The sequence below is a fragment of the Armigeres subalbatus genome, chromosome 2, assembly GCF_024139115.2.
Source record: "Armigeres subalbatus isolate Guangzhou_Male chromosome 2, GZ_Asu_2, whole genome shotgun sequence".
In the NCBI taxonomy this organism is placed as follows: domain Eukaryota; kingdom Metazoa; phylum Arthropoda; class Insecta; order Diptera; family Culicidae; genus Armigeres; species Armigeres subalbatus.
In genome coordinates, this window is record NC_085140.1 from 212,068,070 (window position 1) to 212,081,172 (window position 13,103).

General features: G+C 38.3%; 1 protein-coding gene across 1 annotated transcript in view; it reads right to left on the reverse strand.

Moving 5' to 3' along the window:
- The window catches only part of LOC134209538 (uncharacterized), a 35,713-nt gene that overhangs the window by 17,202 nt on the left and 5,408 nt on the right, over window positions 1-13,103 (reverse strand). Inside the window, exons 5-9 of the mRNA XM_062685516.1 lie at window positions 12,756-13,043; window positions 6,001-6,474; window positions 4,139-4,247; window positions 2,891-3,791; window positions 291-376 (exon numbers count right to left, since the gene is read on the reverse strand). Of these exons, the coding sequence (XP_062541500.1) occupies window positions 291-376; window positions 2,891-3,791; window positions 4,139-4,247; window positions 6,001-6,474; window positions 12,756-13,043 (1,858 nt within the window). The remainder of the gene's footprint in view (window positions 1-290; window positions 377-2,890; window positions 3,792-4,138; window positions 4,248-6,000; window positions 6,475-12,755; window positions 13,044-13,103) is intronic.

Sequence of the window (13,103 nt, forward strand, 5' to 3'; positions counted from 1 at the left end):
TCCCTTTTGGTTAAAATGTGTTTTATAGACTTCTTGTATGATTGGGATAATGTGTTCTGGTGCCATAATTGCTGTTTGTCGGTTATTATGGTATTTCAAAAGAACGTCTTTAATAATGTCCTCGTCGTATCTATCTCTGCAAATAATTGTCCTATGAAAATGTGTAAATGGTGTTTCTGTAATGTCCGTGTTTAGTCGGGATATTTTGAAAATGATTTGGTTTTGTAGTAATTTAAGGGACGTTCGACACAGTGTATAAAATAGTCATCGGAAGTGTCTGCGGAATGTACCGTTTGTGAGTCAGTGTCAATGTCTAATTCTTCTGCGGGTGATGAGCTTTCCGAAATGGTTTGTTCTCCTGGATTATTGGTGGTGTCTGAAACAAATGAATTTTCATTATTATTTATGTTCATGGTATGTTTTTTCCTCTTGGTTGGTTTATTTTCTGTCTTGTAATTCTTCGGTCGTGTATTATCTGAAAATAGAAAAGTACTATTAGTATTTAGTTCCGGTGAATCTTCTGTTTTCCTGCTGAGAGCATCAGCTACAACGTTTGTTTTGCCTTGGCGATATTTGACATCGTAATCAAAGTTCTCCAAGTCAAGGCGCCATCTCAAAATTTTGCAATTTTTGTAGAATTTTAATAAAAGTCAATGGTTTATGGTCAGTTATTAAGGTAAATTTGTTACCATGTAGATAATTACGAAATTTATCAACTGCCCATATAATTGCAAGGGCCTCTTTTCGGTAGTCGAATAGTTTATTTCGGCTTTATGCAAAGTCCTACTACCAAAAGCTATTGGTCGTTCGATATTATCTTGTATTTGAGACAGTACTGCTCCTAGCGCGTAGTTACTAGCATCTGTCGTCAATATGAAAGGAATATTAAAGTCCGGGTAAGCTAGTATTTGATCGGAAGTTAGTATCAGTTTCAGCTTTTCAAACCCATTTTTATAATCTTCATCTTTAGTATTAACATTCTGCTCTTTCTTTAAATATTTTGTAAGAGGCTTAGCCAATTTAGCATAATCTCTTATAAAACGCCTGTAATACCCAGTTAGACCTAAGAATTGTTTTATTTCTTTTTTGCGTCGTGGGAATCTTCCAATCCAGAATCTTCGTAATTTTACTAGGATCTGGTTTTACACCATCAGGTGTGATAACGTGCCCCAAAAACTCAGTCTCTCTTTTCAAAAACTCGCATTTATCGAGCTGAATTTTCAGATTGAATTCGGAGAGTCGCTTCAAAATTTTATTAACATTTTCTATGTGATTTTGAGGTTGTATCCTACGATAATGATATCGTCTAGATACACGTAACATATTGCACCGATGAAATCATGCAAAATGTTATTCATAGCACGCTGGAAGGTGGCAGGTGCATTTTTAAGCCAAAAGGCATCCTTGTAAATTCAAAGTGGCCTTGGTCTGTAGAAAAGGCTGTCTTAGCCTTGTGTGAGGGATCCATTTCAATTTGATGGAAGCCTGATTTGAGGTCGAGCGTTGTGAAGTATACGGACTTCCCAAGGCTGTCTAAGATATCCTCTATCTGTGGAATTGGGAATTTATCGTCAATTGTTTTATCGTTCAGTTTACGATAATCGATGACTACCCTTACTTTCCGTTTTCCTGATGCATCCAATTTTTAGGAACTACCCATATTGGAGATGAGTATGGGCTGGTAGAGTGGCTAATTATCCCGTTGCGTAACATCTCGCTTATCTGTTCCTCAACATCCCTTTTAAAATGATGCGGATATCGATATGATTTTGTATACGTTGGTTTTTCATCGCTAGTATGTATCTGATGTTTTATGGCAGTTGTTGCCGTAAGTTTCTCATCAGCCTTCAATAACACAGCTTGGTTTCTCAAAACAGTTTTAATTAATTCTTGTTTTTCCATTTTCGACAAATGATCCATTCTAATGAAATTAGAAATAGCAGTTTCATCTAATTCAGTTTCTCCATTAATCGGTATAGGTGTTACTGTTTCAAAATTATTTACTCTAATTTCAAGTTTAGCTTTGAGGCAAGGTGGCACTCTTTTATTGGTAAGAATTTTCACAGTCGTCTTTTTGTTTCGAGATCTGTAAAGACCTGGTTCAATGACGGCGGTGTTGCATAATTTCTGAAAAGATGGTACTAACCAATCGCCATTTGTTGTAGTGTCTAGCTCAATTTGGTAGGAATGGAGCTTTTTTGCTGGAAAATATTTTTCGAAAGGAATGGTGATATTGGAAAATTTAATTTCTTCACGTTCATAATCTATTTTTGCTCTATTTTTCGCAAGGAATTGGGATCCAATTATCCCATCAAAAAATTGTGAAATTCAAGTTCATAGTATGTTTGAAGTGGAACATTTGGTCCTAGCAGACTTGCCCTTCCTTTCTGATTTATAATATGGTTCCCGGAAATGTTCTTGATTTCTGTTTTTCTGATAGATTTCACGTTTGTTAAGATTCCAGGGCGTATGACATTCTTATTTGCACCTGTGTCAATTAATAGCCTAATATTTCGATTTCCATTTAAGGTGGTAATGAAGGGAAGGTAATTTAAGTTTGAGTGTTCGCTTTTGTTGCCAAGCAAAATTTAAATCAATATCCTCATCTTCCCTTTCAGAATCTGAAGATTTTTCATCTTCGGACACTTCATTGTTATTAATTTGTCTTTTGTTTAATGTTAATCTGGATTTAATAGACCCTGTTTCCATGGGTTGCGGGTCGCTACTTATTTGCTCTGGATGTGTCCTTATCCTATCATCTTTTGAAAATTGCTGCTTAGTTGTGTTTGGATATTTGTTGTTACGGAATTTATCTTCTTTGGGGTCAAAGCTGCTCGGTTTTTAAAATTATCTCGGTTAGAAGCTGTTTCAATTTTGCTTCTGAACTTACACACGAAAGCATAGGCTGCTTCCATGTCTTCGGGTCCAGCTGCTTGAGCGTACCCGAAATAAGGCTCTTTTAGACCGGCAAGGAATGCTGCTAATGCATCCTCTTCGATAAAAGAGTTGATAGCATCCCAGTTATCTTGGTATTTACGCTTCTGTTTAGCAAGGGACTTGATATTTTGGACTATCTCTTTACATCTATTATAGTATTTATGAACTGACATGTTGTCAGTCATTTTCGTTTGCCACAACTGGCTTTTGTAATACGTAAGCTCTTGACGATCGCCGAGAGCGCTTGTTAGGATGTCCCTAATCTCCTCAAACGTTTGTGGATTTCCAGCAAGGCAAATGATATCCTTTGCTTTTCCTTCTATTTTATTCGCAACCGCAGTTACGAAAATATCGAATTGATCAGGATTAACCAGATTCTTAAACCTGTTCAGTGTGTTTTCCGCGGTGGTTAACCAAGCGGACAATTGCTTCCTATTCCCATCAAACTTAGGTAATGATTTTATTGGGTCAGGAATTTTATACAGAGACTCTACGCTTACTGCTGAGTTAGCGCTTTGTTGCTGTATGTGGTTTTGGGTTGCACTCGCTTGCGCTTGGCCATGCGATAGTGCTTCAATTTGTTGTTGTTGTTGCTGCTGTGTGTTTCTCATTAACTCGAGAAGTTGAGCGATGTTATTGACCTGAGCGGACAGCTGTTCCATATCTGTGTCAGTGTCGTCCAGGGAAAACTTTTCAATGTTTGGCACGGTGTTAACTGGAATATGCGAAAATTCCGCGCTTTCCTCACTTGATGCCTCAGACTCGGTGCTGCTATCAGTGATTCTCACTTTAATAGATTTTAGCATGCGCCTTGTCTCTTTCAAAGCACTCAAAGACTGTTTGACTTTTGGCATCTAAATTTGCCGTAATACTTAGTCTTGTGGCTTATTTTGGGGATTTTAACAAAAGATTTCGAAGCACACTAAAAGTGTTGTATCACTTCATGGAGGCCCACCAAATTGGTGTTGTTTCGCTTCCCTACCCGCAAATTCAAAGTTTCAAATCAATTACCCGTTTCTCGTTGTACCTAGTGTACGTACGATCTGCGTTGGCTCGCAAAAGAGTTGTAATGAAATTTGCAGGGACGCAAGTTATTTTGTGCACTTAAATTCAACTACACACTTCTCACTGCACCTATCTTATAGTATGCGAGCAATACGTGTCGTCTCGCAATTGAAAAAGGAGAAACAAAATTACTTACGGTTTTTGCTGTCGTGGTGTCCTGTGTAGGCCGGGCTGACGATGCTGGTACTCCAGGTGTAACTCGCAGGGGGATCCTCAACTCCTTGACGACGTTTCCGTCCGTGTGTCTTGGATGCGTAAATAACTGGGTTCACAGTTATTGTGGCAGAATCACTTTAATCGCGTTTGTTAATCGCGACTTTTCCACTGTTCTCACAAGTTATCACTCAGCCGACTCCGGACGGCTGCGCCAATTATAAGTCTATCACTGATTTATTCTAAAAAAAAAGAACTTTATTTGCTACTTTTACATTACATGCACTCACTTTTATAACTAATACGAAAAAATACCGATCCTAAAGACTGATTGATTAATACTGACTCTCGAAGAGTCGATTGATTCCTATTTAAAACCTAAACTTGCCTACTCTGCTTTTCCTGGCCGACCTAGTTGGACGGTTCTGATTCTGCTGACGGTGGCTTGGTAACCGGGCTGCATGTTGGACGGCGTGGACGGTGGTGTGACCGCGTGGCGTACTTTGGACCTTAATACTCAGCATTAATGCGATGACCGGCGCATAATTATATACTGCACACATTCTGACAATCCTGGCTTTGAGGGAAGCGAAAATAGAGACCTGTCCCATCCACGACCATTGACTGTTACGTACTCTTGTTACGTACTGTTACGTACTTTTGTTCTTGTTGTTATGGGTACTCTTGCCCCACCGGTTCCTGCGTACTTTTACCCCCACAGTCCCAAAAATTATTCAAGTAATGGTTTTGACTTCTGGAAAACCAACAGAATTGGTGTTCTGTACCATAAATTTACTCTATACAATAGGTTATCGAAATGGTATAATGTTCACCTGATTGAACATATATATGGTCGTGGTTCAGCCAAACCGCACCAAGCGGCTTTTTGACTGACTTGTGATATTGTGTTCGTAAAAAAGACAACGGAAAACGATCCATATCAATTACTGCGTACATTTGCTGTGGAATACCCTCAGTATCAGGGTTGAGGGATATTCGATACAATTAGCAATCAATTAAATCTACTAATTGAAAGCTTGGGTAGAAAAATTGGTAATTTTTTGTTGGCGCTTGGTGGGATTTGGCTGAACCCCGATCATATGGTAATGAAATACTAGTTGCGGAAACCCAATTATTTTTAGCAAAATGACCAAAAAGTTATCTAACTCCATATCTCCCTTGTTGTTTATTCAAATGGTTTACAATTACACATGATAATAGTTGGCCAGAATACCTGTCAAACTGATGCAGTGTTGCTAGTTTATCTTTTTTCCCCTGTCATAAGACGAGTTTAAACAATCCCATTGAATTCCACCACTTAATTGTATCCTGACAGATACGTATTTCGACCTCAACAGTAAGGTCGTCTTCAGTGTCTTGTACTTGACTCGACTTTTTACTTCAAAAAACGTAATCTTACCCCACGCGCACTCTTGCCCCACTCTACTCTACTCGCCTGGGAAAGCATGTCGGAAGTCACTTCTGCCCACACCGACCACAGGACCGGGACAATGGCGATGGTGGATATCATCAAAAAGCGCGGCTGTGTCGGGGGGCATTGTGTCTTCCTCAATGCTTGTGTCATGCTGTCCCGGTTCCAATGCTGCAACGTGATAGAGAACAGCTGGGCAAGGGTGAGGTGTCAGTTTTTTTTTGATCTGCACAAATTCGCGAAAACGCATTCCAGGTGCCCACGATCCTGGATCCATTGCTGTTTCTTTCAGAGACGGGTCCAATCCAATCTTCTAGGAGACGAATGACATGTTGGAAGCATCTTTTCCTTTGGGAACTAAACAAATCACAACAGCAGGGTCCGTAGTGCTTAATCAGCGAGATACGACCAACTGAACATCATTATCGGTAATGAGACCGGACAGGTACAACCAGAACTTTTCCGATGGCGGTGCTTGTATGATGGACGGTATAGAAAGATCGCTCAGATCAATAAACTTAGTTCCACTGGCAACGAGTGCATCGATTTCCATTCGTCGATCTTCTCGACTGCGCTTCACTCCAAGGCGAGGCCAACCCTGAGGCACCGAGAACATTTTTGCTTGTTGCGACTTACCGGTGAAAACATCGATTTTTTTGCTCAAGTCAGCAACAACATAAAAAAGTTGCTGAACAAGTTCAGGTAAATCAACGAGCGCTTGATCGTGTGGATTCATAACCGATGGTTGGCTACTGTTATTGTCGGCAAAATAGGAGCGAATCGAACGACCATTCAGCTCGATCCTACATGGAGGGCAAATAAACAGCGCCTTGCCTGACAGGAGTGAATCTTTTATCGCCCGAATGTTGATTCCACAGCACTGCTGGCTGATGTGATAAAAGCCGCAGCACAACGGTTCGAGATCGCAGATGTCATGTTGTTGCACTTGGTCAACGATTGATATAGGCAACAAAAATAGTCCAGAAACACATAAAAACTCCACGGTTCACTGTCTATTTCCTATTCTTCATATAAAATGTCGTTCTATTTCACAAAAAAAAAACCAGATCAATCCACCCAGCGCACAGTGGGCCACGTCGTGGAATTAGGAGGAAAAAAATATTTTCACCATAATGATAATTTTTTAGGATCAAAGTGTCTTCAGCAAAGTCAAAGCTTATTATTTAAGCTTTATTTTGAAGTTTGTTGCAATAGGGTGGCCCCACTACATTTTGAGATAAAATTTTTAACTTCTATATTTCTAATTTTAGCATTGTACGATGTTCTAGAAAGTTGTTCCTTATTTAATTTTGAGGCACTTTGCTGAAGAAACCATTTTTGTACGTCGTTTGTATCATTTGTTATGATAATTTTAAATAATTATGTTAGGGTGACCCTAAAAAATCAATATTTTGATTGTAACTTTTTAGTTTTAATTTTTATCGAGTTGACGTCTTCTACAAAGTTTTAGAGCATAAAAAAATGCACGTTTAGGTTACATAACCAAGTAAATTCATTGGTGGATTGCAGAGATATCACTGTTTTTCTTGAAAAAATCCGTTGTTTTCAAATGCTTGTATTTTTGAATGGGGGAAAAAGGGGGATCCATTTTTCCCTGGGTTAGACAGAGGAAGGGCTAAGGATTGCTCTGCATATTTTGTTATTGGAGAATTTGAGGGAATTCGAGGTTTTTCCATCATTTAAAAAAATGGCTTTATGTACGAGGGAATCAAAATCATCAGTTCTAGAAGTGTTATAAAACCGAAAATTCCGCCCAATTCGTCAAAAACAAAATGTTTATAGTAACCATAACTTCCTTATATATTTCCAGCGCATCTTCACTCAATATACCGATTGGTAGGATAACATGTTCAATAATATCAACGTTTATCAACGTGACAACTTCACTGAACAGACCGTAATCGTTTTTTTAGTGTAATTTTTATTTAATTTTTATCTAGATATATATTAGGGTGGTTCAAAAATTCTATTTTTCTCCACACCGATCACTCAATTCTGTCCCATGTTCTGAGTGTCCTCCGTGAATTGATTTAGCACGAGCCGTTTAAATTTGCTTGGGAATTAGTATGGGGAAGTGAACTTTTCATCATACTGATTATGGCACTTTCCAATTAGGCGCTGGCGAAAACAGAACCAACAAAGCCAAAAGGAGACCAAAAGAATTATCACTTGGATAATCGTTCGAATATTTAGTAATCGATTTTAATTTATGTTGTAGTTCTTTGGAGCTTATCGCGAAACTACTTCACAGGCAACATTGCTGCTCTTGGCGCGAAAGATAGCACTGACAAAAGAAGAAGTTTAATAATCATAACCAAAGATTCGCAAGCTGGATTAAAACCGATAACTAATTATTGGAACGATTAATCAACATGCGATTTTGGCCATGTGGGTTCTTTTTTCGCTGTATGGGGAAGCGCCATAAGCAGTAGGATGAAAAATCCACTTCCCCATACTAATTCCCATGCAAACTTGAAACGGCTCGTGCTAAATCAGTTGCTATCCAATTTCGCTCAAATTCGCGGAGGACACTAAGAACATGGGACAGAATTGAGTGATCGGTGTGGAGAAAAATCGAATTTTTGAACCACCCTAATAATAGATAAAAGTAAAATAAAAAACTACGCTCGAAAAACCTAATTTTCCATACCACCCTAACGATTTTAAAGTAAAATCGATTGAACAAGTGATGTAAACAACCTACGATTACGTCTGTACAGTGAAGTTGTCACGTTTATAAGCGTTGATATTATTGAACATGTTATTCTACCAATCGGTATATTGAGTGAAGATGCGCTGGAAATATATAAGGAAGCTATGATTACTATAAACATTTTGTTTTTGACGAATAGGGCGGAATTTTCGGTTTTATAACACTTCTAGAACTGATGATTTTGATTTCCTCGTACATAAAGCCATTTTTTCAAATGATGGAAAAACCTCAAATTCCCTCAAATTCCCCAATATCAAAATATGCAGAGCAATCCTTAGCCCTTCCTCTGTCTAACCCAGGGAAAAATGGATCCCCCTTTTTCCCCCATTCAAAAATACAAGCATTTGAAAACAACGGATTTTTTCAAGAAAAACAGTGATATCTCTGCAATCCACCAATGAATTTACTTGGTTATGTAACCTAAACGTGCATTTTTTTATGCTCTAAAACTTTGTAGAAGACGTCAACTCGATAAAAATTAAAACTAAAAAGTTACAATCAAAACATTGATTTTTTAGGGTCACCCTAACATAATTATTTAAAATTATCATAACAAATGATACAAACGACGTACAAAAATGGTTTCTTCAGCAAAGTGCCTCAAAATTAAATAAGGAACAACTTTCTAGAACATCGTACAATGCTAAAATTAGAAATATAGAAGTTAAAAATTTTATCTCAAAATGTAGTGGGGCCACCCTATTGCAACAAACTTCAAAATAAAGCTTAAATAATAAGCTTCGACTTTGCTGAAGACACTTTGATCCTAAAATATTATCATTATGGTGAAAATAATTTTTTCCTCCTAATTTTACGACGTGGCCCAATGTGCAGCGTTGGTGGTGCCTTTCTCGCATTTAGTTAAGACACCAACCTAATATGGGGTTCATATGGTCCGATGTACCATTTTCTTCATAACTTTTAAACGCAATGACCGGTCGTTATAAAATCCTATAGTGATCAACAAGGCTTTGTCCCCTGTCGAATGAAACTTGTTGCGAGAAAATCGGTTAAGGATTACTATACGAAAAGTTGTCTAATGTTTTTTATAGCGTTTGTGCGCACACATACACACACATACACATACATACACACGGACAGACAGACATGTGCTCAGCTCGTCAAGCTGAGTCGATTGGTATATAATACTATGGGTCTCAGAGGCTTCTATAAAAAGATCGTTTTCGGAGTGAAATGATAGCCTTTCGGTACAACTTAGTTGTACGAGAAAGGCAAAACATATACACATAGAACTGTTATTTAAGCTAAAAACGGAAATTAAACAACTAAGCGGACGAAATACAACTGCTCGCGTCGCGTTTATTATACTACTATAAAAAAGCATTAGAAAACAATGAAGGTATAAAAATTTAAAAAAAAAATGAAGCTATGAAATTAGGTAAATATGACATGGAAATGTGAGGAATCAAATATACGCAAACATGAAAATATGAAAATACAAATATATGAAAAAATAAATAAAAAATAGAATAAAAAATAAAATAAGTACCGCGGAATTGGAAATTGGGAAGGTATTCGTTGAGTCAGGATTTGCTTGTAGCGGGCAATGTGACCGTGGTAGCCAGGGATTGAATCCTAAAGAGAAAGAACAAGTCTCTCACTTTTCGCAAGCTGTCATGACAGAGAACTGATTCGGGAGGCTATACCCCATGATAAATTTCTTTTAGAAAGCTCCAAATGCGGGGAGCACTGGCTCGGATGATGCATTTCAACTTGTTCTACACAGCTGTGCAGTAACCAACACGAAAGGAACGAAAACAAAGCGAGAATCAGCTTTTTTCTGTGGGGGCTGCCTATCCGATTCTGTTTTTTCGCACTTGTATACAAGTTTGATAAATGTGTTATCATGGCTTGTTATGATTCGGAACAGTTTTGCCTCTTGTGGTAGTAGCGGATTGTGTTAAAATAATAATCGGAGATACGAAATGAAATTATGAATTATTTGAATGAGATTTGAATTTCTAAATCGAAGCAATCGGCGTTCGAATAGTAGGCGCCCATTAGCCCACGAATATGAACTCGATTGACAGAACGAAACAAAGAACGAGACGATACTAATTCGAATATTGGGTACATCTTCTATGTATCACTAGAGCAACTCGTTCTGTCAGAACATACTTGTGAGTACACAGCCCATGATAATTCAGATATTCGACGGATGTCCTAAGGATATTCGCTCGGCCACGACACCTCTCTTTTATCGTTGTTCGTTATCTATTGAGAGCCATTTCTGCAAACCCTGCCCGTAACACACCGCGTAAAGGTGTCTACTTAGCATTACGGGAAGCGTTTCGAAGGAACTCGAGAATACCCTTGAAACTCGAATTACGCACACGACCCGATCTATCGTCGTCTTGATGCACCTTGTTAGTTTATCCGGAAAACCGTGTTTGTGCATTAGCTACCACTGCTGGTACGGCGAACACCTGGTCTGTAGAGGAGGCGCCCATGAGTCCCGCCTGGAACTGCCCCACGAGCTCTTTTGCAATTGGTACTAGTCGATGACATAAAAATGGTAGAGTATATCCGTGTAGGCGGCGTCCAGCAATGTGACAGCGCGGAAGTTGCTACAATTCAGCTTATTGCCTTTTTTGTAGATGAGACACATAACGCGTTCCATCAACTCCTGGGGAAGAGTGACCAGTACCTCCCCGCTGTATTTAAATAGTTCTTTATGTAGTAGGCTAGCATCAGAGGCTTTGTTGTTTTTCAGCCTTCCAATCACCTCCTGGATTTCTTGGAGATCCAGAGCTGGAAAACGTATGAAGCAGGACGCCTGTTCCCATATTCGGTACCATATGGTACCGGCATATGCCGCCATCGTTGTCTGCCACATCTTCGTTCAGGTGTTCGTCATAGTGTTGCCCCATCTAAGGATTGCCTCACACTCGTCCGTCAGATGGTTTCCGTTTATGCCCTAACACATGTCAGGCTGTGGCACGTGGCCCTTACCTGAGCGGTTTCCTTCATAAAACTTTCGTACGTTATTAGCACAGAACAATTGTTTCGTCTAGAGAAAAATACAGTTCAGTTTACAGTAGAGTTTGGGTGATAAATCAGAACTAAATAACTATCACAGAATAGAACATACATTTTTATTGAGATTCAACGGAAACTTTACTGCCGCTAACCGCAAGTCAGACTTATCTGGATATGGCGTCCATATACAGATAAGTCTGACTTGCGGTTAGCGGCAGTTTACCTACATATCAGTTGTTGCATTATTGGCACCCGTAAAATTTCAAATTTTAATTGTTTGATAAAAATACATAATAGAAATAGTCAATTCTTCCCAGTCAACATTTTGGTACCTATAACTCTTGATATAGGTTATTATATAAGAACCAACTAAATCGTATATAATGCACAGAATGGCTATATACGTACCAAAGTGGAGGCGATATAGGTACATACGAGTTTTATTTTACGATTTTTCCCGACATCATACGAACAGTATTACGATTAAACATTAAAATATGAAAAATAAAAAAAATCTTACCAGCACCAAGTCTCGAACATGCGATCTTTGGAACTGCAGGCGGACACTCTACCACGGCACCATAGTGCACATCTTGAAGTGAGTCGGATTTCTGTCCAACATAAACTACACAATTTATATCTTTACAGCTGCTTGAAACTTCTGCAAGCCACTTGGACTGAGGTGGTTTCGATTGTATTACGATTCACGTAGACATTCATTCGCACTGATATAGGATATTACAAGGAATATAAGTCATTATGAGTTTTTATTTACACAATTACGATTGATTTTCACTATGGTAAAAATTATCGTATATGATACGTTCAATACAACATCTGTCGACAATAAACTGATGAAGTTTGATATGCAGTGCGATTTAGATTTTTAATGGACGCAAATGCGACTTTATTTGCTGTTTGTTATACGATATGTGGTTTACTGGGTTGGTAGTTTTGGGTTGCATGCAGATTTCTTTTCAATATTTTCCGAGCAGAAAATACGGAGAGAATAATAGTTTGAAAATTCAAGATTTATTTTTGTACATCAAGTTACAGTGTGTTTTTTTGTTTTCAATAATTAAATACGATACTGACCATCCATTGAACCTGAATCGTTCCTTTACATTTGTGGCTGCCAAAATCTTATGACCAACATTTTCTAAACATTTTTATGTTTTTTGTTCGCTGTACAATTTATCACATGGCATACAAATTGGTCTTAAAAATACTTTGTTGTACGAGAAAGGCAAAACACGTGCACGCCTTTAATTGAATTTACAAATCAAATAATCCTAACCGAAATTTCAACCAGTTTTTTCGTCATTATAAAAATCATTCTCTTCTATTTCTACAACACCAAGTTCAAACACCAAATAGAGTTTTAATTCCAATTGAATAATGGTATATTATATGTACTTTTATAAACGTAATCACTATTTTAGTAAATCTGGTTGGTACTTTGAAATCAAAGTTCGCCAAAAGTCATGGCTCTGCTTACCAGGGTTTTGCTTGACTTGCAGCTCTGAATCAATTTCTAGATAATTCAAACTGAAATCATTCGACTGAGGTACTCGAGACTCCACCGCTACGGGCCAGGCTACAGGTATGGAGTTTGCTGGCGTTGGGTGACCATACTTGGCAAAATTCGTCCACAATCGCACCAAGTTGTTCCGAACTTTCACTTCATCACAATCTCGAGAAAGCTTCGGGAGCATGGGTGAGCTGGAGAAGAAGCAAACGCAATTAGGTAATTCTAAATTAGTTCACATAATGACAGTTGTT